Here is a 25,310-nt window from a genome sequence, read left to right on the forward strand (position 1 = left end):
AAAACAGTGAGCAAAATCGCATTTTGCTCACTGAGTGAGGCAAAATGAGCAAAATGCGATTTTGCTCACTGCTTTTAAGTAGCAAAGTACCCTTGTTCGAGCTGCTGAGGTGAAAACTTAATTGTTGGTATATCTTAAGAAAACATGAGTGAATAGAGGTAAGCGATGAAGAAGGAATACATTTTTCGGGTTCTCTAATATGTTCTCACCTAAAAATCCGAAGTTACCCAGTGAGGCGAGCTTTCATGCGAGGTCAAAGCCGTGCTTCAGGATAAGCTCAGCTAGATCACAGACGCCAACCATCCAACCAATGTCCATTGTATTAAAAAGCGAGACCGCAGGCCGAGCTTGGCGCAGCGAGGCCAAAGGCTAAGCTGAAGAAGAGATTTGGTAGACGAACCAAAAATTGAGGTAAAAAGTGAGGCTGAAGGTCGACCTCAGCAATCTCCACATACTTAACAAGCCCGAAGCGTACTTATAACCAGCGAGGTGAACTTTCATGCAAGGCAAAAGGCTAAACTTCTGAAATCAATGTTTATATTTGTTAAAAAGCGACGCCGAAGGTCGAGCTGTAAGAAAGCAGCGCTCTGATACGAACCAATCGTCAAATGTTACTCAACAATAATATATGTGTCATACAAGAGTTACTCGGAGGGCCGAAGTTTCATTAATGAGGTTTTAGGCCCTCGGGAGCCTGAAATTCGAGCTCGATTTACAGACTTTAAAAGCTATAAAATAACATAATTTACATAATCATTTGATGATTGTATGTCTGAGAAACTGATATTGGATATTAGGTATAAGTAGGTACCATAAAAAATTATTTATGAATTTTGGCCATATGAAACACATTTTTTTTTGGCGCGCGCGGGGCCGCCGGGGCCCGCTAGCCGAGGCGGGGCCCATGGGCAGTTGCCTACTCTGCCTTAGGGTTAATCCGGCCCTGCTCACGCCAATTCCAGGGGGGGGATCAAAAATAGATGACGTAATTTAAGAACAGCCCCTTTCCATAGAAAACGAAGTGCCGGAAGCTCCGGCCCGGACACGGCCCGGTCTAACGTGAGTTGTCCTTTAACCATTCAGTACCAGTTATTCCAAGAGTTTATCAGTTGCGAACAAATTGAATTGCGTTGAACAAGCTCGCCACGGTTTGTTCCGAGTTTTTGCTTCGTTCTAGTTAATAAATATGGTTCTAGGTAATATCTATGAAAAGGGACCTTATTGACGATGGCGCTTACGCCGCACAGCGTCGCCCGGCATTGTATTTATATCGGAGCATCGTTAATAATGGCGTAAGCGCCATCAACAATAAGGTCCCTTTTCATAGATAACGTCACATATAGTAGCTAGTGTATCATTCCTAATGCTTTATCGAACACAGGTCCATGTCGAGAGGCGAACCCAAGGTGAACCATTATTTCTAGTCGTTCGATTTGTATCTGGCCACAGAATTAGTTATTTGTACAACAACTGACAACAAGAGATCAAAGTTTGATATTTCTTCGAGTGCTTATTTTGAGTCCCGTGCAAGCGAAAGATTCTATACTACTAATTAACTAACTAATTTAGAATCTTGAGCGTAGTAAGGGACTCAAAAGCGCACGAGATGTAAATAACTTTGATCTCGTGTAGTTCACAAAACTTTTCACCTCAGCAGTGAGAACATATTAGAGAACCCGAAAAATGTATTCCTTCTTTATCACTTACCTCTATTCACTCATGGTTTCTCATTTTGTCTCACTCAGTGAGCAAAATGCGATTTTGCTCACTGTTTTTCAGTAGCAAAGTACCCTCGTTCGAGCTGCTGAGGTGAAAAAATAATAGTACTAGGTACAGAAGACTCACTCTCTAACAAAACGCGTCTGTTACGAATGTTACGATCAGCACAGATATGGCCGCTAGGTGGCGACAACGCCACGCGCGGCTCATGGCTAGCCACCAAAATTGGTGTGGAACGGATGTACTTTTAGCTACCTGTAGCAAAGCGACGAAATCGCGGAGTGAGCCACGCCTGATCTGGCCCCGATGCCCCGAACGGCTAATCCTTAGTCTATTGTTAAGTAAAACCGCACGTGCTACTAGAGACGTGTTCAGATATTTGTGAGCACCTTGGCCGCTCCGATATACCTGATGGCGACTGTAATAAATTGGAAACCCTAAGGTCATGATTTCCAGGATAAAAAGTATCCTATATACTGATCCAAGTTATAAACTATGTGTGCCAAATTTCGTCGAAATCTGTTCAGCCGTTATTGCGTGAAGGAAGAACAATAATCAAAAGCCGCCTTTGAAAAGATGTATCCCGCCGAGTCTGTTGCCGGTCCTATATTGGGATACCCTCTTCCAATTGAGGGAGGATTTAAATCTTCTCGAGGCAGAGGTGTAGAGGTAGAGGTGTAGGGGTGTATTAGCTTTATTTGACGTTCATAAGCGCATTGTATTGATTTTAGGGGGGGGGGGGATTCAAAAATCGATAACGTAATTTATTAACAGCCCCAATGTGCCTATACCGAGTTAACCAAAGCTCTAAACCGAATGGGAACAAACGTGCTATCTATACCGACCACGTGTTACCGATCCATAAATACAACCACACCTATAGTCGCCATCAGATATATGGGAGCGGCCGAGGTGCTCAAAAACATGTGAACACGCACTCTAACGCCTTGACAATACAAGCGTGTTCAGATATTTGTGAGCACGTCGGCCGCTCCGATATATCTGATGGCCACTGTACACCATTTCGTAGAGTATTGATCTATAAATAGTAAATACTCGATCAATCAACAATCAATCTTATCTTCAATACATAAGGTCAAATTTCCTCTGTCTCTCGTTAGAAGATTGTCTAGTATTACAGTTACAAAAAGGGCGTATGTACAAGGATTTAGAAAATTTATTATGGACTTTACTCCGTTCCAATAAGGTTTATTTTTGTAAGAGTTAAGTCCTTTCGTATACAAGGTGTTGGGGTAGTTGTAAACATATCAGTATGATCATGTCATAACTGGGTGTGATGTGATGGTAAAAAGTGGTTTTTATAGCAAGTTCAATAACATGTGGTTTTTGTACATTTTATGCCTAATGGTAATTTTTTGGTAGGCAATGTAATTTTTTTTTTCTTTAAGTAATAATAATCTGTATAGTAGCGGAACTCTGTAATGTATATTGTGGTATCTTACGATATCTTATCGCAAGGCATCTTGATACCTTAAGATGTCATAGCTCAGTATAACTATTACGATCTATATTTTGGTATATTTCGTCTCTAGCTCTAACAACATAATGTAGGTGCTAGACAGAGAGATATATATTTTGGTATCGTTGGCGTGTCTGGTGCTTAGCAATACTCTAAAGTCTAAAATATCTGTCGATGTCGGTATCTGTCAGTTAGTCTTACGGTATCTGCGCAAGACGAAACAGGAGCTGAGATTTAAATATTTTAGGTAAATATACCCGTCTCGCTAACGGAAGCGGCTCCTAAAACTAGTGCGATAAGGACAAGGCGAAAAATCCTGCGTAACAATCTCAAAAATCGAGGTTTCGTACTCGACTGTTTCCTCCTCCAAAACTTAACCAATCGTAACCAAATTTGGAAATCTAAATGGTTATGAAATTATCTGTGTCGGACCGTTTTGCTTTTTTGGCTAATTGATATCAGTTTTGAATACCACGCCTCTCATTGCGGCATAGTCAATTATGCCATTTTGGCCATTTTTGAAGGGTTCTAGAGCCTTAAAAAATAAAAATATCAAAAAAAGCTAAACGGTCCGACACAGATATTGACAATATTAATCTGTGTTGAAAAAATTATTGCTCTAGCTTCAAAACCCACGGAGGAAACAGTCGAGTACGTTTGTATGGAGAAATGACCACTCCTGTTGCCTCTTAAGTTTCGGCGCGACCGATAGGTTCGGCGGTTTTCTGGCCGAAACCAACCTTCGGCTAAAACATGATTTTAATGCCGAAACCGATGTTTCGGTCAGACAACTATCCATACATAGACTGCTGAAATCATAACCCTTCCCGTAGTCCGGTAAAATGGGTCCCTTTCCCAAGGAACCTAATTTGTCCACAATTTATCCCTCAAAGCTGTACGGGAAATGAGGCCTGGCCGTCCTAATGGGGCCTTTTCAATTTGCAGCTTCAAGCGAGGGGCTTCATTGTTTTAACCTTCCTAGTTTGTACCCTGCGTAAGATACCGTAATAGTGTAAAACTTGGCCTTTATCAAACGAGCGAGCGAAATGAAGTTCTTACATTCAACTTGGAACACGGCTGGCTAGGGGCACGTCCCGGCATTTCGATGTTTTTAAGCTGAACTACCAGATGATAGTTTGATACACAATAACTTAAGTAAATTTGTTCTAATTTAAATGAAATTGGGTGAACGTAAAGTTGAGGGCATTATATTTTAGTCATTAATATTTGAGCAGGCTCGATCAAGAGTTTATTGAGCTAGAAGAGCTTAAAATGCTAAAAAGCTATATATTTGTGAGGTCTTGCTATTCTGGTCATTTTAATTGCAAGAAAGTATGATCGAGTTTGGTATCAAATGAAAGTGCTCGGTTTAGGTACACATTTATAATATTGTTTTTTAATTTAAGATTTTAAAATAATTAGCAAGTTAAAAACGGAATAAAATAAACATAATATTAGTATTTGACGTTTGACAAAAAATATTATGGCTTACCACAGATACAGTTTATTTTAATTTCTATGGTGATTTAAATTTATCAATTAAGGGCTCCACAGAATAGATCTTGCAATAAATCGCACGCGGTTTTCGATCCTTTGACGACTAAAGGGGCCCACTGATTACCAGTCCGCCGGACGATATCAGCCTGTCAGTTAAAGGAATAATTTGACAGTTCCCAACAACTGACAGGCTAATATCGTCCGGTGAACTGGTAACCAGTGGGCCCCTTTAGTAGCACTGCATTCAGTAATTGAATGAATTAATATTGAATTGAATAAATTATTGATCTTATTGGCGAACGCGAGTTCTCAGTTCGGGGCGAACTACTAGTTTAACATAACTTTGCCCACCGCTTCACAGTTCAGTAAAAGCGACACAGTGCTTCCCTTTCTTCGGAAGTGTATCTGTAACTACTTTTAAGTTATTTCGCTTTTACTGAACTGTGACGCGGTGGGCAAAGTTTTATACTTTTACGGTACCTAAGTAACTGTCAATGAACCATCACTACATAGTATAAAACAAATTTGCGTCCCGCTATCTGTCTGTCCCTATGTATGCTTAGATCATTAAAACTACGTAACGGATTTTGATGCGGTTTTTTTATTAGATAGAGTGATTCAAGAGGAAGGTTTATGTATAATTTGTTAACCCGTGCGAAGCTGGGGCGGGTCGCTAGTTCTATATACTTAATACAATAAGTCATGCAAAAAGTTACAGGTTCTTTACAATACTATAAGTTTAAAGAACCTCAATAATAACTTACGGCTGAAGATCGGGATAAAAGAATGGACATTTTAACCTTTTGGACGCCAATGACCGATATATCCGCACCGTAGGTTCCACGCCAAAGACCGATTAATCGGTCACAGACCACAGAGCAACATCGACCGACGTGCATATACATAAAGTTCAACTTCAGTTTTGACACTTCAATGATGTGGCGTCTGAGTGAGCTTTTGTGTTTGACGAGGCGTGGAAAAGGTTAACATGTCACCATTAATTACATCTGTCACTTCATTATCTACTTGACTTGACACACTTAATCATTGTAACACTGTCCACTTGTACTTGATAAATGACAATAATGTCAACAGTCAAAGTCATGAATAGAAAAGGCCGAAACGTACAGTCGCCATCAGATATATCGGAGCGGCCGAGGTGCTCAAAAATCTCTGAACACGCACGCCTTGACAATAGAGGCGTGTTGAGATATTTGTGAGCACCTTTGCCGCTCCGATATATATGATGGCGACTGTACTGGATGCGTGGGCGAGCGGGCGTAGAAACGCGCGTTGACCGGTTGTAATATTCAGAATTATAAAGGGGCCCACTGATTAACAGTCCGCCGGACGATATCGGCCTGTCAGTTAGAACAAAAAGTTGACAGCTCCGAACAACTGACAGGCCGATATCGTCCGGCGGACTGATAATCAGTGGGCCCCTTACGTCAGCTGTCACATTGCTTGCGTTGCGTAGACGCGCATCCAACGCAAGCGATGTGACATCTCACATACAATATGCTAGTTTATTAAGAGCCAACAGGAGTGGTCATTTCTCCATACAAACGTACTCGACTGTTTCCTCCGTGGGTTTTGAAGCTAGAGCAATGATTTTTTCAACACAGATTAATATTGTCAATATCTGTGTCGGACCGTTTTGCTTTTTTTGATATTTTTGTTTTTTAAGGCGCTAGAGCCCTTCAAAAATGGCCTAAATGGCCTAATTTACTATGCCGCAATGAGAGGCGCGCTATTCAAAACTTATATCAATTAGCCAACAAAAGCAAAACGGTCCGACACAGATAATGTCATAATCACTTAGATTTCCAAATTTGGTTACGATTGGTTAAGTTTTGGAGGAGGAAACAGTTGAGTACGAAACCTCGATTTTTGAGATTTTTACGCAGGATTTTTCGCCTTGTCCTTATCGCACTAGTTTTAGGAGCCGCTTCCGTTAGCGAGACGGGTATATTTACCTAAAATATTTAAATCTCAGCTCCTGTTGGCTCTTAACTAATGAAACTTATAAACGATTTATCACTATAAAGTTAGTATGTGGAATGCAAGCTGTGATGTTACAATGGGTCCTACTTTCTGATTTTTTCTAAATTTAAAATCATTGAATGCGTAAAAAACTTGTTCTTCCGTGTAATTTCGTAAATTTAATTTCATAATTGCTATAAAAATCTAAAGAAAACTAACCTAATTTATTCTATAAACACTATTTTTTAGGGTTCCGTACCCAAAGGGTAAAAACGGGACCCATTACTAAGACTCCACTGTCCGTATGTCTGTCTGTCACCAGGCTGTATCTCATAAACCGTGATAGCTAGACAGTTGAAATTTTCACAGATGATGTATTTATGTTGCCGCTATAACAACAAATACTAAAAAGTACGGAACCGTCGGAGAGCGAGTCCGATTCGCACTTGTCCGGTTTATTTAGGGTTCCGTACCCAAAGGGTAAAAACGGGACCCTATTACTATGACTTCACTGTCCGTCCGTCCGTCTGTCACTAGGCTGTATCTTACGAACCGCGATAGCTAGACAGTTGAAATTTTCACAAATGATGTATTTCTGTTACCGCTATAACAACTAATACTAAAAACAGAATAAAATAAAGATTTAAGTGGGGCTCCCATACAACAAACGTGATTTTTGACCGAAGTTAAGCAACGTCGGGCGGGGTCAGTACTTGGATGGGTGACCGTTTTTTTGCTTGTTTTGCTCTATTTTTTGTTGATGGTGCGGAACCCTCCGTGCGCGAGTCCGACTCGCACTTGGCCGGTTTTTATTTTATGAAAGTTAGGATCCTTTGCCAAATAGCTACGAGTAGGTACTTACACTTACATTGGCCCAGTCATTGGCCACGCTTAGGCAATTCAAAAACTTCAGGCACGCTCCAAATCTAACAATCTTTCACAAACACCTACCTCAATCCCTATTCCTTCCTTCCTAAGAACCATTTTCAAACAGCACAGCTACTTTTAATTCCGACTACAACACAAGTTTTCGAACAAATACAACTCTATACTTTATTCGTTTAAAATTAAGGTTCATTTTGCAATGAGAAACGTTTAAGTGAATTTCCTCCTTAAACTGACAATTGCCGGAAGCCCTGCAGAGTATCAATTTTTAAATGCGCTATTGTTTTAGCAATATGAACCTAGTTCGTTTTAGAATAGGGTTCAATTTTGAATGGATATTGTTTCGACTAGGGTGGTTTTTCCTAATATGGCACGCGTATAATACAGAAGAATAGTGAGTGATTACGAAAATTGACTTGATTTAGGGATCCCTTTCCCCAAAGGAACATCGAACGGTTGTTTTTGTTTAATCGCTCACGAAAATCACATTTCTGAACTGTCCATTGAAATGGGAATACAACTTTTGAGTTTTGACCAATTTTACAAGCTAGTATTTAACTTGCCCTTTTAGGCACACTTGCACCATCCCAGTAACCCGGGGTTAAGCGGTTAAACCGTTAACCCAGTGTCAAATTGTACTGGTAACCATGGTAACTCCAGGTTTAACCGGTTAACCCCGAGTTTGTGGAATGGCGCAAGTGGGCCTTAGGCTGTTAGTTATTTTATTTTGTCAGTGTGGGTCAAATCTTGGAAGCTAAATTTGACCCAATTTCCGATTGAGATGAAATTTCGAATACAATATCTGAAGCGGATGACAATATGCAATACTCGTATTATGGTGACAGGAACTGATCTGATGATGGAGACAGGAGGTGGCCATGGGAACTCTGTGATGAAACAACGCGACCTATAATTGTGTTTGGGTTTGTTCGAATTGTCTCGATGAGTATTAGTTGCCTGTGGTAAAAGTACAGTCAGCGATAAAAGCTTGTACCAAAAATGTTTTTTTTTTTGCCAAAAACTTATTTATCACTACATAGTATAAAACAAAGTCGCTTCCCGCTGTCTGTCTTTATGTTATGCTTAGGTCTTTAAAACTACGCAACGGATTTTGATGCGGTTTTTTTAATAGATAGAGTGATTCAAGAGGAAGGCTTATGTATAATTTGTTAACCCGTGCGAAGCCGGGGAGGGCCGCTAGTAAGTAACGAAAATAAAAAGCCGTTTTACAATCGGCACTACAAAAGTCCGCGCTCGCTCTTCAGCTGCGGCCTCGTTAATATTCATACACATGTGGGAGGCAAGGACTATTTGCTCTTTTCTACTGTCTACTCTACCGGTTTGCGGCAAAAGTTATGGTCAGTTCTGTATATATACTACTAGTAGTAGTAGTAAACTCTTTATTGTACAAAAAGACATATTAAAAATAACATACAAGTAGTGAGAAGTACAAAGGCGAACTTATCCCTATGAGGGATCTCTTCCAGTTAACCTTTGAGTAGATGCGAGGAGAAAGTGAAAAGAGGGTGACGAATGCAGCAAAATGTACAACAAGATACCAAAAAGATAAAAGATATAAATACATACAAAATTTATAGGAAAAACATACATATATTACACAAAAAGGAATGGGGAAAATACACTAAAAATTGGAAAGAATTAAGAAAAATATAAAGCAACTATAAAATAGAAATATAGACAAATTAATCAGCCAAATCGGATAACCATAGCTTCTTAGATACCTACTATAGGTACTACTACTACTACTTAGTTCGTTTAGTTTTATTTATAACATACTAGCGACCCGCCCCGGTTTCGCACGGGTTAAGAAATTATACATAAACCTTCCTCTTGAATCACTCTATATATTAAAAAAAAACCGCATCAAAATCCGTTGCCAGTTTTAAAGATCTAAGCATTCATAGGGACAGACAGCGGGAAACGACTTTGTTTTATACTATGTAGTGATAATGATGTACTCCATAAATTTATTATTATCCATCGTATTTTCACGGTAACGTACGAACGTGTCTTGTCTCGGTACAAAAAGTACTGAGGTTGACTGAAGTAGCATGACAAATACGAACGGTTCCGAGAAAATACGATGGAAAACAATTATACACTTATTTATTTATCGTATGGCATATCTATACATGTCACTGCGTTATAAATTTAAAATTTAAAGCTAGAGTTCTTAAAATAATCCACGGCTTTCCCAGTCAAGGTCTTGAGCTCTTCAATGTTGCCACCGAATTTGGTGTTGGGGCATTCTAGCACCATGTGGCGGATTGTTTGTTCCGGTTTTCCACATCCGCATGCCGCCGACTCACACCATCCCCATTTGTTCCTGTGGTATGCGGAGTTGCCCACGTCAGTTCTGAAACGGTTCAGCAGGCACCAGACATGTCGTTGGGTAGTGAAACCTGGAGGTCTTGTACGGGGGCTTAGTTCGAAGAAGTCGGTTGGCGCCTTATTGGATTGCCACTCGCTAAGCCAGGCATTCTCTACCTTCCACAGGGGATCCATGGCGTTTAACCTAGCTAATGGTGGATTACGGGACTTAAGCCTACGAAGTCGCCGTGAATGGGTAGAGTTGGGTCTCTCCGTACTTTATCGAGCTCGCGGTGGAGGCACTGTTCCCGGCGTAGGTGGGGTGGGGCGATGTTGCTGAGGGCAGGTAGCCAGTAGGTAGGTGTAGGGCGTATACAGCCTGTGATGAGGCGCATGGTGTGGTTTAGTTGCGTGTCGACAGCTGAAACGTGGGTACTGTTAATCCACACAGGCGAGCAATACTCTGCCGAAAAGTAGACCAGTGCGAGAGCAGTTGTTCGGAGGCACGCAGCATTGGCTCCCCAAGTTGTTCCGGTCAGCTTCTGGACTATATTATTACGGGTCCTCAATTTCCCGGCAGTTTTGTTCAGGTGGCTCTTGTAGGTTAAACTCCGGTCTATAGTGACACCAAGGTATTTGGGGTTTGGGTTGTGTTTCAGTGCCTTTCCCATAAACTCCACGTTCAGCTCGGTGTTCGCTAGCTTATTGTTCAGGTGGAAGCAGCATACCTCGGTTTTATTTGCGTTAGGGCATAGTCGCCATCGGGAGAAGTAGTCATTCATAGTCAGTAGATCTTTTTCTAGCGCTACTTCGGTTGTCTTAATGTCCCGGTTTTGTGCACCTAAGGCAATGTCGTCAGCGTATGCGAATTTCCTTGAGTCCGTTGCAGGGAGGTCGTGGGTGTACACATTAAACAGCAGCGGGGCAAGCACCGATCCTTGGGGGAGACCGTTATACACTACATCTGTAGTACAGATTCTGTACAGATATACAGATTTTACTAGGATGATCTATGTACAATTGTCTTATATAATAATTATTGATTTTATTTAGCTAATATTTTTGTTCACGTTTTTGACTGTACCTTTTCAAGGCTATGGCCGCTATGGGTATCAGATTCAGAATGGTTGTAGCTACTATCAAAATGCGGTATAAAGGCTTTCACACAGGCGCGTTTTCCGGGCGGCGCGTGAGCTGGGCGCGCCGCTTTTACATATAAAACGCTCACGCGCCGCCCGGAAAACGCGCCTGTGTGACGAAGCCTTAACTTTCTGCCAGGGACCTTGTAAGTTGTACCGAGGTCTCTCAGACCTCCGGATTGTTTCCGCCCACACGGGATAAGTCATATGACATTTAGATAGCGGATAGCGACACAGACTGACAGCTATCGGTGCGTTTTGAGATTATAATAATCCGTTTAATTATTTAGTTAGCGCATATACAGCGAGCTGCAAAATTGCATGGACGCATTCAGAGTAAGAGACGCCTGGTATTGTTCTGGTTAGAGTCCTTACACTAGCGTCAAGTAGCGGACATTATCAGTTCTGCTAGTTGACAATAGATGTAGCGGTAAACAAAAACTCTAATGCTTGACAATTTTTAGCTAATATTATAACATAACCGGAACTCTATTTTCAACTCCTTCAGCTTATAATATTAGTTGTAAATGATTTTAGTTGTACATTTTTCGTCAGAAGCGAAACTAGTGACATCTGGTGTCAAGTAGCGGTACTGATAGTTCCAATACTTGACATTAGATGTCGACTACGAAATAACTCGCGTTTTGGTAAGTAAACTGATGTATGGAGTTACCACTCTTTCTTAACTCTCTATAGTTTGGATGTATGACTAGTATTGACTAGTAACCAGTGCTCGGACAAGTCATCGCAGAAACAGATATGGACATGGGACAAGACTATTATAGAGTCGCGACTTAAGATTATAATTATCTAAAGCTGATATTATCGTAATTCATAATTTAACATTTGACCTTTTTAGTCGCATATCTGTCATGCATTTGTCAAAGTGGCATGCTTGAAACAGTTTTGTGGTGACAATTTAAATTAATACAATTATTTGCTTAATTATGGTTATTTCTAAATATTTTAAATATGGTGCAAATAAATACAATTAATACAATTTTGGGTTGCAGTAATAAATGTCATTGAAAAATATAATTAAATAATATTGTACATAATGCGATTCTATTGATCTTGTTCTATTGCAGTCTTGCGATTGTTTTGCGATGACTTGTCCGAGCACTGCTAGTAACTAATACACTCGTTTTAACATAACCTCTCTTCTTATTCCAGATCACCGCAACCATCATAGCCCCTGTGATATGCAGCCTATCGTTCCTCCATCGTACTGTCAATTACCAAAGCTAAACCTCTAGATATATTTACCAAAGCTAGCGTAAGATGTCGAATCAGATGCCAATCTATAGTCAGGTGAGTTTACCTAAAACGCCTAAACATATTTTTTACGATAACCGGGATTGCCTGCTTCGAGATTTTAAACGACCTCGCTCGTTTATGTCGCACTCGTCCGTTAATTCCGTTTCCCGGCCGTATACCAAATATATCGCACTCGCCGAATGGGTGACAAATGGGTAAAATGAGTGACAATGCAATAATTATTATCAATTAATTATATATCTAGCTGATCAGAGCTGATTTGATCTGATGATGGAGACAGGAGGTGGCCATAGGAACTCTGTGATAAAACAATGCAACCTGATTGTGTTTGGGTATGTTGGAATTGTCTCGGCGAGTATTAGTTGCCTGTGGAAAGAAAAGTACAGTCTCGAATAAAAAATTGTCTTCTTCAACCTAGCGTTTTATTTTGAGGTTGTGCAATAAAGAGGATTTGTATTGTTTTTTTTTTATAGCCTATATTGTGTCCCACTGCTGGGCAAAGGCCTCCCCTGTCTTTCGCCACTCGTCAAGGCTTTGTGCATGTTCCCGCCAGTCGCCACAGAATGAGTCCAGGTCGTTTCGCCATCTCATTTTTGGTCTGCCTCTGCCTCGGGTGATCTGTGGTGCCCAGTCGGTCGCTATTTTGGCCCATCTGTCCGATGCATCCGACAGATATGTCCCGCCCAATCCCACTTGAGCTTGGCGGCCTTCACACCCACATCTGCGATACCAGCTCTGTGTTCCTTGTATTGTATTGTATTGTTTTCCCGGCCTAGCGCCAGGATCCGCTTTCCTGCTCAGTCTTCGCCACTTCGCCCGGTCTTCGGCATCCTCCAGGTGTGAGATTGTTCTTTTCCGTGTCCGTTATCACGACTTCCAGCCAACGCTTCTTAGGCCTACCTAAAAGCTAATATACAGGGTGTCTCTGACCATGGGGCTTTAAATCCAGGGCTCGATTCTACTCGCTAAACTGAGCTACTTTTATTATGGCACCAACCCCGAAATTCCGAATTTTTTTTTTACTTTTTCATACATTTTGGCTGATCAGATGTCGACGCTTTCTATATAAAAGCCAAAAAAATTCCCCGATTTTAGGGTTGGTCCCATAGTAAAAGTAGCTCAGTTTAGCGAGTAAAATCAAGTCCTGGATTTAAAGCCCCATGGTCAGAGACACCATGTAATTTTTTTTCTGACAAAAATTAATTCTTTTTAGGTAGTACCAAAATCCCAGTACCGAAAACCTAAACCGGTAAGCACGCGCGAGCGCCCCCAAAACTTGACCCGGACCGATTTCGACCCCCTCAACTACAACCACGGGGGCAATTTCCAACTCCTCAACGCCCCGCTCGAGGTCAAGATGGATAAGGAAAAGAAGGAGAGGAGGGGGGATAGAGGGGAGAGGGGGGATAGAGGGGATAGAGGGGAGAGGGGGGAGCGGAGGAAGACGCAGAGAGCGGAGACGAATGATGGGAAGGTGAGGTTAAATGACAGACATCTGACCCTATTTAGAATCTTACACATTCCCAACGTTTTCCCGCTTTGTAGAGGAAAGCAACTACGAACAGAGTGCCCGGGGATTTCCTGTAATAATGTCTTAAATATTGTTTATGAGCATTTATAAGTTATAGCTGGTCAACCAAATCTTGCCAGTAAAAAAAGGCGCGAAATTCAAATTTTACTATGGGACGATATCCCTTCGCGCCTACATTTTTCAAATTTGCCGCCTTTTTCTACTGTCAAGATCTGGTTGACCAGCTATAACTTATTATAATAAAAAATATGAAAAAATCTCCTGGAGAAAGATTTTTCCAAGCAACTGTTGTCCAAATCTACCAGGGGCCCGTTTCTCAAAAGCTTGTAACTTGTAATATGTATAAGTGGAAGTCCCTTTCCTTTCTAACAAAAGCTGTCAAAAAGTGACATCCGCTTGTATTACAAGTTACAAGCTTTTGAGAAACGGGCCCCTGGTGTAGGTAACGTTCCATTCACATCACTTCTGTCTTACGTTTGAGGTTACGTACTCGAGTCGCTAAAAAGAACCATTCGCCGCAGGGCGCCATTCATTTATTACGTAAGACGATTTTTGTCAATTTATGATCCCCTCCCGCCCCTATGTAAGAAAAAATAAGACATGTTCGACCCCCCTCAACCCTAAATCGCTGATCGTCTTACGAAATAAAATAAATATAACAAGAAAGCTGATGTATTTCGTATTTATTTTCCAGGTGGAGGCATATTTGAGGCAAAACCAAGTGAGCATACGGCAGCAGCAACACAGGCACTCGGCGGTGAGGCAAGCCGAACATAGAGTCAATCTGAGGTAATAATCGATGTTTGCGTCACATGAACCCGCCGCCAAATTATCGACCCCTGACCACCAAAGGCGTCAGCTGACGCTGCTAGCTACAGCCCATTTTTTAGGGTTCCGTACCCAAAGGGTAAAAACGGGACCCTATTACTAAGACTCCGCTGTCCGTCCGTCCGTCTGTCACCGGGCTGTATCTCACGAACCGTGATAGATAGACAGTTGAAATTTTCACAGATGATGTATTTCTGTTGCCGCTATAACAACAAATACTAAAAACAGAATAAAATAAAGATTTAAGTGGGGCTCCCATACAACAAACGTGATTTTTGACCGAAGTTAAGCAACGTCGGGCGGGGTCAGTACTTCGATGGGTGACCGTTTTTTTGCTTGTTTAAAAGTTGTGTAAAATAGAGCATATTTTTTGTTGATGGTGCGGAACCCTCCGTGCGCGAGTCCGACTCGCACTTGGCCGGTTTTTTATGAGAATTAATTGATCTAATTTTCAGATCTCTTCCGCTAAACGAGAACGCTATATCTCGTGATCGCGGCCACGACAGAACACCGACCGAACGGCACCGAGGCTTCGAGAGAGAAAGAGACAGAGAACGGGAGAGGGAGCATCGGCGCGAGAGAGACAAGGACAGGGATAGAGACAGGGAACGGGATGAGTTTGATGGTGAGGAAACACATACTCGTTTATATATTCAGTACTAGCGACCCGCCCCGTCTTCGCACGGGTTAAAACACAAATGGGGTTGGCCGGTCGAAGTATTTAGCAGATGGCGCCATCATAGCTTGCTCTGTCAATCCCTAGAATTGTGTCAAATTTTTGTTTTTAATGCCCTAGATGCCAGCCCTTTAAGCCAAATCTCATAGAAAAACGGGCAAGCTATGATGGCGCCATCTATGCAAACCTTTGACAGTTGCCAACCCCATTGTACACCTAAACCTTCCTCAAGAATCGCTCTATTGATAGGTGAAAACCGCATGAAAACCGCATTAGTTTTTGTTTATCGCGGACATACTAACACACAAACAGACAGACGCGGCGGGGGACTTTGTTTTATAACAAAAACGCCGATGTCTGTCTGTCTGTGGCATCGTACCTCTCAAACGGATAGACCGATTGCTGTTTTTTTACTTGAAAGCGAGTTTCCTTGCGCTGTTTCTTACCTATGTTTTATAAAAAAACCCAGCGGTTTGAAGAGTATCAGCTCTTTTTAAAAATTATGTAAGGCATGTTAGGTATAAAATTTATTTTATAATACATATGGGGCTACTTTTCCGCACTAGTGCATAAAATAGCACTTTTCGTGCGTATGTCGAAACTTTAAAGTGCCATATGTACTGTAAAACGTTGTTCGATACACGTGCGAATAGGTAATTCGCAACTCGTGTCGATTTAAAACACTCCCTTCGGTCGTGTTTTAATTTATCGCCACTCGTTTCGAATTTCCTCTTTTTCGCACTTGTATCGAAAATAACTATTTTGGCATAATGCGTAGAGTTAGACCAAGACAAGTCTGCAATGATTTTGATAGCACACGCAGTGCAAGTGTTATTTAAAACGTCAAACTTCTATGAAATTATGACGTATGAATAACACTTGCACTGCTGTCAAAATCGTTGCAGACTTATCTTGGTCTAACTCTAGCAAATATTTTTTCATTGCAGGATTTCTTGAACGTGAAAGAGAGAGAGAACCGAGAGAACACCGGCGTGAGAGGGACAAGGACAGGGATAGAGACAGGGAGCGGGATTTGGAGTTTGACGGTGAGTAATAACAATGGGTGAATGAACTTTTTAGTGCACTTGGTTTCCATGGATACGTCGCCTGAGTCACACTTAAAATTGCCATTGAATTGAATACTATCGCATGAAACATGAATTTTTTTAACCTTCGCCAATGAACAGCTGCCAGATGCCTGGATCTAGTAATAACTGTCTAGTTTCGTTACTATCATTATCATATTTACAAGCTTTTACTTAACTTTCATTGTATGTAACTAATTATGTTTGTACGGGTCAAATCGTGCAAGTTAAATTTGACCTACTTCCCGGTTTCCGATGAAGCTGAAAATTTGCATACATGTGTAAGTCGGGTGACAATGCAATATTATGGTACCATCGAGCTGATCTGATGATGGAGACAGGAGGTGGCCATAGGAACTCTGTTATAAAACAATGGAACCTAATTGTGTTAGGGGTTTTTAGGATTGTCTCGACGAGTATTAGTTGTCTGTGGAAAGAAAAGTACAGTCATCGATAAAAGCTTGTATCAAAATTTAAATTTTTGTCAAAAACTTATTTACCTATGGTCTTTATCCTCGTGCCGCCCACCATGTAAAATTATAGCCAAAGAAGTTTGAATCTTATTGTGTTTTCAATTGGGTTGAATTTAATTTGTTCGAAAATTTTACTATACGAGACAAATGAAATGATACCTACTTCGTTTTTAATTATGGTTGACATTTCATCGAGACTGAATGTACATCCTAATGTACACTGGGCGACACGAGGTTATTGCGTATTAATTTAGTAATTGCCTAATTGCTTGATTTTTGAAGTGAAAACTTCTTTAACGGCGCTGTGCATTTTTTGAAGTGGGGAAGTAATGGTAAACTCGCGACAGATCACGTGACCGTAAGACGGACACGTGACCTGATCGAACGATGTCATTGAGTTTTTATTTATTGATTTAAATGCCATCTAGTGAGTTTCCCTCTAACTGGTATGAATATAACTCGAGTACTAACAGTGATGTGCTTAGGGGTTTCAAGTAATGCGACCAAATAACGCTAGATGGCGTTAACCTCAATTATACATAGTGCTGCAGACATTTTGCAGTAGTAATTGAGTTTTCACTTCTGCCGGCACTCCCGGAGTGCAAGCCGTTGTTTTTTTTTTAGGTACACCTTTAACCCCCCCATCGTCCCGGCCGGTCCGCAAATCGTCGTCAGCACACCGTGTGTCTGAAACTATTTCCGCAGACAAGAGGAGGTTCTTCTGTCGGGAGTGGGCATTCCAGAAGATAGCACACTGTTTGGAACAGCGACCTGCTAGCAAGGCTTGCGGGGCACTTATATTGGGTAAGTTTTTAGGGTTCCGTACCTAAAGGGTAAAAACGGGACCCTATTACTAAGACTTCGCCGTCCGTCCGTCTGTCACCAGGCTGTATCTCACGAACCGTGATAGCTAGACAGTTGAAATTTTCACAGATAATGTATTTCTGTTGCCGCTATAACAACAAATACTAAAAAAAGAATAAAATAAAGATTTAAGAGTGCTATTACATTTCGGGGATGAGCGAGTTTAGGTATTTTACGCGCTGCGGCAGGCGCCGCGAGCTCAGGTCGCCGATCCCTTCCACCGCATTTTCCCTCGGTCGCACTACAATGATGGATTAAACATTCTTGATCCGATCGTGAAGCACATTGAAATCAATCATAACAACACTAACTGTACTTTAATATCAAAGTCCTAAAAATGTTCTTTGGTACGAAAATACTAAATCCAGTGCAAATATACATAGGTCATTATTACTAGAAAGAAATTATACGTACTTACTTAGGTACTCGCTTATTTTCATTTTTCGTCATTGCATATGGTATAGGTTGTATAGTGAAACTATTTTAGCTATATAATAAAACCTTTAATTTGTATCTTAAGTTTAGAAACGAGCTGATACTAAGCATCTGATGATGAAGCCTGATGATGATGATGAAGGTGGTCACGGATACCAATCAACCATGTAGTAACATGATTAGGCTCGTTTGATTCGTCTCAACAAGATTTTTGGCACTAGGTGACACTCAGGGTCTGATAATGGAGCTGGAAGGTGGCCACTGGTACCAGTCAACTATGCGATTAAACCACTTCGTGTTTGAGCTCGTTTGATTCGTCTCAACAAGATCTTTGGCACTAGGTGATACTCAGGGTCTGATGATGGAGCTGGAAGGTGGTCACCGGTACCATTCAACCATGCAACTAAACCACTTCGTGTTTGGGCTCGTTTGATTCATTTCAACAAGATCTTTGACACAAGATATGACTCAGGGTCTGATGATGGAGCTGGAAGGTGGTCACCGGTACCAGTCAACAATGCAACTAAACCACTTCGTGTTTGAGCTCGTTTGATTCATTTCAACAAGATCTTTGACACAAGATAGGATTCAGGGTCTGATGATGAAGCTGGAAGGTGGTCACCGGTACCAGTCAACCATGAAACTAAACCACTTCGTGTTTGAGCTCGTTTGATTCGTCTCAACAAGATCTTTGACACTAGGTGATACTCAGGGTCTGATGATGGAGCTGGAAGGTGGTCACCGGTACCAGTCAACCATGCAACTAAACCACTTCGGTGTCTGGGATGACAACCTTCCAGCTGCACATCAGACCCTGTGAGTACTATGTTGTGTCAAAGATCTTGTTGAGACAAATCAAACGAGCCCAAACACGAAGTGGTTTAGTTGCATGATTGACTGGTACCAGTGACCACCTTCCAGCTCCATCATCAGACCCTCAGTACTATCTTGTGTCAAAGATCTCGTTGAGAGGAATCAAACGAGCCCAAACACGAAGTGGTTTAGTTGCGTGATTGACTGGTACCGGTGCCAACCTTCCAGCTCCATCATCAGACCCTCAGTACTATCTTGTGTCAAAGATCTTGTTGAGACGAATCAAACGAGCCGAAACACGAAGTGGTTTAGTTGCATGGTTGACTGGTACCGTTGACCACCTTCCAGCTTCATCATCAAACCCTGAGTTCTATCTTGTGTCAAAGATCTCGTTGAGAGGAATCAAACGAGCCCAAACACGAAGTGGTTTAGGTGCATGGTTGACTGGTACCGGTGACCACCTTCCAGCTCCATCATCAGACCCTGAGTCCTATCTTGTATCAAAGATCTTGTTGAGACGAATCAAACGAGCCCAAACACGAAGTGGTTTAGTTGCGTGGTTGACTGGTACCGGTGACCACCTTCCAGCTCCATCATCAGACCCTGAGTCCTATCTTGTGTCAAAGATCTTGTTGAGACGAATCAAACGGGCCGAAACACGAAGTGGTTTAGTTGCATGGTTGATTGGTACCGGTGACCACTTCCCAGCTCCATCATCAGACCTATATATTCTGATTCTGACATGTCATCAAAAGCATTTGTATTCAGCCATTTTTTAATTTAGTACCTATAAAATATCAGATCATTTCAAATATCTTTAATGCTGTCCGGTATAACTACCGGTAACCATACTATACTATAAAACCAAATACACAGTACTAGGATCAAAGTTTCTCAGTCGCCGTTTACACGCACTGTCACGCACACAGTATAGCTTTTTACACGGCGCCTGCCGCACACAATGATAAAAAACCTCGTCGTCGCCGTTGAAAACGTGCGGAGCCGACCGACACACGTCCTACCTCTACAAGCTCTGCCGCGGCACTGAGCTCACGACCGCGCGTCATCGGTAATATTAGAGTCGTTTTCAAAAAATTGCCAAAAAATTATAGTAGAATTTCATAAACACTAATGTATACCATCAGTATAAGCAAACGCTGCAGATTGCTTGAGTATGAAAATGACTTCGATATTAAGTAGAATTTCGTAGGAATTGACACTTGTTTTGGAGAGAAAATTGAGTTTGTTTTTCTTCGATTTTCTCTTTCTCAAAGGTATTTAGGAAAAATGTCAAAAGTAATTCCTAATGTACAGGGTATTAGTAATACAAAATAGCCAGCTTTATCGGAGTAAACTTCTCAACATTTACAAATACGAGCTCACAATTTAGTGCTTCACGTGGTTTTTCGGAAACAACCATCAGAAAAAAAATCATTACTAATTTAATAAGCCCTTTTTCCAATATTTAAAAAGTAATTCCTAAAGATAAGAAGACGCTTTTACCGTAACAAGTACTCATTGTTTCTAATAATGACCAGGGGTCGGACAAAAAGTGCGGATGACGTAAAAATGACGTAATCTTGCACACAGGATGATGTTTGAGTTTGTATTTAAACTTCCGTGTGACATGTAGTAACAAAGTAGTATTAATGAAGTAACAAAATAATCGTAAATAAATCCATGGAATTAATAATACAGGTGGTAGGGTGATGTAGTGAATAAAATAAATTTAACGAAACTTTGTTACCATAAGGTATAATTATTTGAAATTAGTTAGAACACTTAGAACAAGTCTGTGGGATCCTCAGATAAATAGGTTTAATAGTCAAAAGTGAGAACAGTAGGTAAGATTAGTAAAAATAAAAAAAGATAATTTGATGTTATTATACTTTTATAGCTAAATTTTAGCTAAATATAATCGTGAAGATACAATAGCTAAACAATAACGAAGTCAATTTATTTGTCCGACCCCTGATAATGACCCTAAAGTACTGAATGTCATCGAGGAATATCATCAATTTTGCATTATTTTGACTTTTCTTGTTGGAGCGCTCTTAAGTGGGGCTCCCATACAACAAACGTGATTTTTGACCGAAGTTAAGCAACGTCGGGCGGGGTCAGTACTTGGATGGGTGACCGTTTTTTTGCTTGTTTTTTTTTTGCTTGTTTTGCTCTAATTTTTGTTGATGGTGCGGAACCCTCCGTGCGCGAGTCCGACTCGCACTTGGCCGGTTTTTACTTATTTTATTTTATTTTCTTTATTGGGGAAAAAAACAGATACAGGCCAATAATATTTACAGGGAAAATTACAAAATGGTAGATATAGCCTACATCCTAAGACAATTCCCACTAGGAGGTGTGACAATAGTTTTAGGATAGCATTGTGATCGGAACTAAATAAACAGACTTATACTATACTTACACTAAAATTTAACAATGCGACTTTTGACACTTCCAAAGCGACATTGAGCACATGCATAGGTTTATCGTAAATATACATTACAGCTAATAGACACTATAAGAGATACAATAGAAACAAGGGTACACAACATATATTATTAGAAACTTAAAATTGGAGTTATAGTAGCGGGCTGACTTTGCGTTTAAATTGAACTCGAGTATTATTGAATATGTCGGCCGAGACTAGGCGTTTGTTGTAGTTATTATAGTTTGTAGCTTTCTAGTAGAGCCCGAAGGCTTATCCTATTGTCTATTGTTCAGTAAAACCGCACGTGCTACTTACCTGCAAAAAAGGGTCCTAATTATTCTATTTGGCACCTGAGCGCGGGCTAGTCCAACGCTTAAAAAAACCAGTGTAGGTGCGCTCTCCGATAACGCGCCTTTGTTACGCATCTCGATGACACATTTTAGACTGGTTCTGTAGCGTTCGACTCGCCGGCACTCAGTAAAGTACCGATTTTTTATGCAGGTGGTTGTGGCACGTGGCACGAGCGGTTTTACTTAACAATAGACAATAGGATTAGCCTTCGGGGTCTATTAGAAAGCTACAAACTATACATATCCTACGCATCGGGGCTCGAACCCCAGCGTTAGTGGCAGCTATCGCAGTGGTTCCTAACCTTTTCAATCCGGTCACCCCTATGACTAACTAGGGAACCTGATTTTACCCCTCCTCCCAATGGTAATAAAAAATAAAACGTGTACGTTTGTTGTATTGTTAAATTAGGTTAGCTTATTACCCCCGTAAAATACTAGTTTTACCCCCACGGGGGTAATTACCCCCAGGTTAGGAACCACTGAGCTATCGGGACCGCGAATAGGGACAAATTTCTTGTCCTATAGGTTGAAATTCGGAAACTAATAGCCTCAAGTAGCTCTGGGCAGTGGGCAGTTATACTGACCTGTACATATATTGAATAAGACGGTGGCATCTTGGGCGTGGACTTTATTACAAAATCTCCCTTATGTCACATTATTAAATTGTACAACGGGACTTAATCGCGTGTCTAAATTTTAAGATTTACCTCCGACGTTTCGAGGACGGCGTTGTCCCCGTGGTCTCGGAGAAGACTGGCTTAAGTTGACATCAGCATCGTCTAACCGCGCGAGTTTTTCGAACTACCCGCACTTGGTCTTGTTTATCCGCTTGAACGTTTTGCGCACTAGGGATGTCACTCTGTCGACACACAACACTAACTATATTCGATTTATCGACTGTCGTAATTCGTTTACGCTTACATTTACTAATGACTGGATTCCATGTGGATGAGATCTTGAAACCCTCGTCCCGATTGAAATAACAATTTTTTTTTATTTCAATGGCTTCCCGTACTTTCCTGCTTTATCCCTTATATAATTTACCATGTCTTATCGGTACCAGATTATAAACTATCTGTGTGCTCAATTTCATTCGAATCCGTTATCTTATCTTATATCTTTAAACAAGCAATTCTTGTACATATATATATTTTAAGGATCTCGGAAACGGCTATCGATTCCGATGAAATTAGCTATACGGGGGTTTTCGGGGGCGAAAAATCGATCTAGCTAAGTCTTATCTCTGGGAAAACTGAGTTTTTATATGTTTCCCGAGCAAAGCTCGGTCTCCCAGATATTATTACTAAACAGCATCTAAAAATACGTAGGATCCAATAAATATTAGCTACAAACATCAAATCATTATCTTATAATTATTTCAGGGGACGCTGGCAGCGGTAAAACTGCGCTATGTCAAGAGCTAAGCGATCCCGGTCAAGGTCCACAGGCTCGCCAACAGAGGGCGCTGAACAGAAGACTACTGGCCAGGCATTTCTTACAAGTAAGTACATAAATCAATGGTCATTACTAAACAAGCAAGTTTTAATGGATATAAGACTCTTTACAGTACATCTGGTGCTCCATTATGACACCCTGTGCTATAATAAGCACATTACGTAACTACGTCGAAAATTTAGTCGCCATTCGTTGCGAATTTCCTATTTTTCGCTCTTGTATCGTAAATAGCTATTATAGTTCGTTTTTTTTTGCTTTAGAAATAAGGTAAACAATCTTGATGTGTCTTTTAATTGAAAAACACATTTTAAAAATAAGTTACGGCAAATATGTAACAATTATGAATCTAATACGATCATTTATATTCTTCTGCTATCATAAGTAATAGTTACCGATTTTTAAAAAGCGGTTTTCAATTAAAAGGCATGTCAAGATCGCTTACCTTCTTTCAAGTTCTTTCTAATGCTAAAAAAAATGAACTATAGTATAAGCATAGAGAAATAAGTAAGACAAGAGTGCTCACTCCATACATCAGTTCAGACTATTAATTTCAGTCTCTACATCTAGTATCGAGTAGCGGAACTATCAGTACTGCTACTTGACAATAGATGTAGCACCGACCGGAAAGTCTTATCTCAACAGCATAAGACTTTCCGGTCGGTGCTACATCTATTGTCAAGTAGCAGTACTGATAGTTCCGCTACTCGATACTAGATGCTAATAGTCTTTTTGGTACTAAAACTGATGTATGGAGTGAGCACTCTATGTATTTTTTTCTCTATGGTATAAGATAGTTTCTTTAATTTAGGGACTTAATAATTATTGCATAATTTCAGGGCCACAGCGAGAGCAGTCTTCGTCCGGGCGAGTTTATCCGCTCCCTGGCTATGCAGATTTTGAGTCAATCGTCACGCCGCCCCCGCGCCGACACGAGCGAGAGAGATGCCTCTCCGAGAAACGGTGACGGGTAAGGAACGTACACTCAGGAGATATGAAAATGGGTGACTTTGTATGAAAATTTATTCCGCATATGCGAATCCTGAGACAGGCATCTCGCCACTTTCGATCTAACACAAGCGATGAGAATGGAAAAACACTAAAAACCGGCCAAGTGCGAGTCGGACTCGCGCACGGAGGGTTCCGCACCATCAACAAAAAATAGAGCAAAACAAGCAAAAAAACGGTCACCCATCCAAGTACTGACCCCGCCCGACGTTGCTTAACTTCGGTCAAAAATCACGTTTGTTGTATGGGAGCCCCACTTAAATCTTTATTTTATTCTGTTTTTAGTATTTGTTGTTATAGCGGCAACAGAAATACATCATCTGTGTAAATTTCAACTGTCTAGCTATCACGGTTCGTGAGATACAGCCTGGTGACAGACGGACGGACGGACGGACAGCGGAGTCTTAGTAATAGGGTCCCGTTTTTACCCTTTGGGTACGGAACCCTAAAAAGCAACAACGGTTGCACCGCTCCCCGATTATGAGTGGCCATCTAAACCTTACGGTCCTTACGGTCACGTGATCGCCTTACGCTGTCTCGAGTTTATAATTTTTTGTGCCCAGCGTGCTCAAAAAGTGCCCAGCGCCGCTAAAGAAGTTTTCACTTCAATATATAAAACTAATAGATAGAAAGCCAATATAAGAGTTATATGGCCAAACTCTTAACGGGTGATAGTCATAGTCATAGTCATTTATTTATAATATTTTAAATATTACATGTCAATTTATTTAGGTATTAGGTTCCGTTGTTATGTAATATTCAAATTAATTAAGTAATCAGCTTAATTAAGATATCAAGATAGGTACAATTACAATGTCAGTTATTCAATGAAATTAGATACATTACATTATTATTAATAAATTACATTTACAAATTATTCGGTAGGTCAAAAAAATCTTTAACATCGTAAAAAGAGTAGTCCAATAGCCATTTTCTTAATTTTTTTAAAAATATTTGTGTACTACCCGCATTCTTTATCACCGCTAATAATGATAGCTATAGTGGTTAAAGGAGGTGTATAATGAAGCCTCGTGTATAGGGTTTGCACGACGGAT

At 40.8% G+C, this 25,310-nt stretch overlaps 1 protein-coding gene across 1 annotated transcript in view; it reads left to right on the plus strand.

Moving 5' to 3' along the window:
- Positions 1-25,310, plus strand: part of LOC134660498 (ankyrin repeat domain-containing protein 50) — a 99,736-nt gene that overhangs the window by 16,734 nt on the left and 57,692 nt on the right. The window contains exons 2-9 of the mRNA XM_063516268.1: positions 12,208-12,345; positions 13,526-13,786; positions 14,538-14,632; positions 15,127-15,288; positions 16,371-16,393; positions 17,530-17,709; positions 23,178-23,296; positions 24,087-24,210. Coding sequence (XP_063372338.1) covers positions 12,316-12,345; positions 13,526-13,786; positions 14,538-14,632; positions 15,127-15,288; positions 16,371-16,393; positions 17,530-17,709; positions 23,178-23,296; positions 24,087-24,210 — 994 coding nt within the window. The 5' untranslated portion in view covers positions 12,208-12,315. The remainder of the gene's footprint in view (positions 1-12,207; positions 12,346-13,525; positions 13,787-14,537; positions 14,633-15,126; positions 15,289-16,370; positions 16,394-17,529; positions 17,710-23,177; positions 23,297-24,086; positions 24,211-25,310) is intronic.

The sequence above is a fragment of the Cydia amplana genome, chromosome 27 (assembly GCF_948474715.1).
Source record: "Cydia amplana chromosome 27, ilCydAmpl1.1, whole genome shotgun sequence".
Taxonomy (NCBI): Eukaryota; Metazoa; Arthropoda; class Insecta; order Lepidoptera; family Tortricidae; genus Cydia; species Cydia amplana.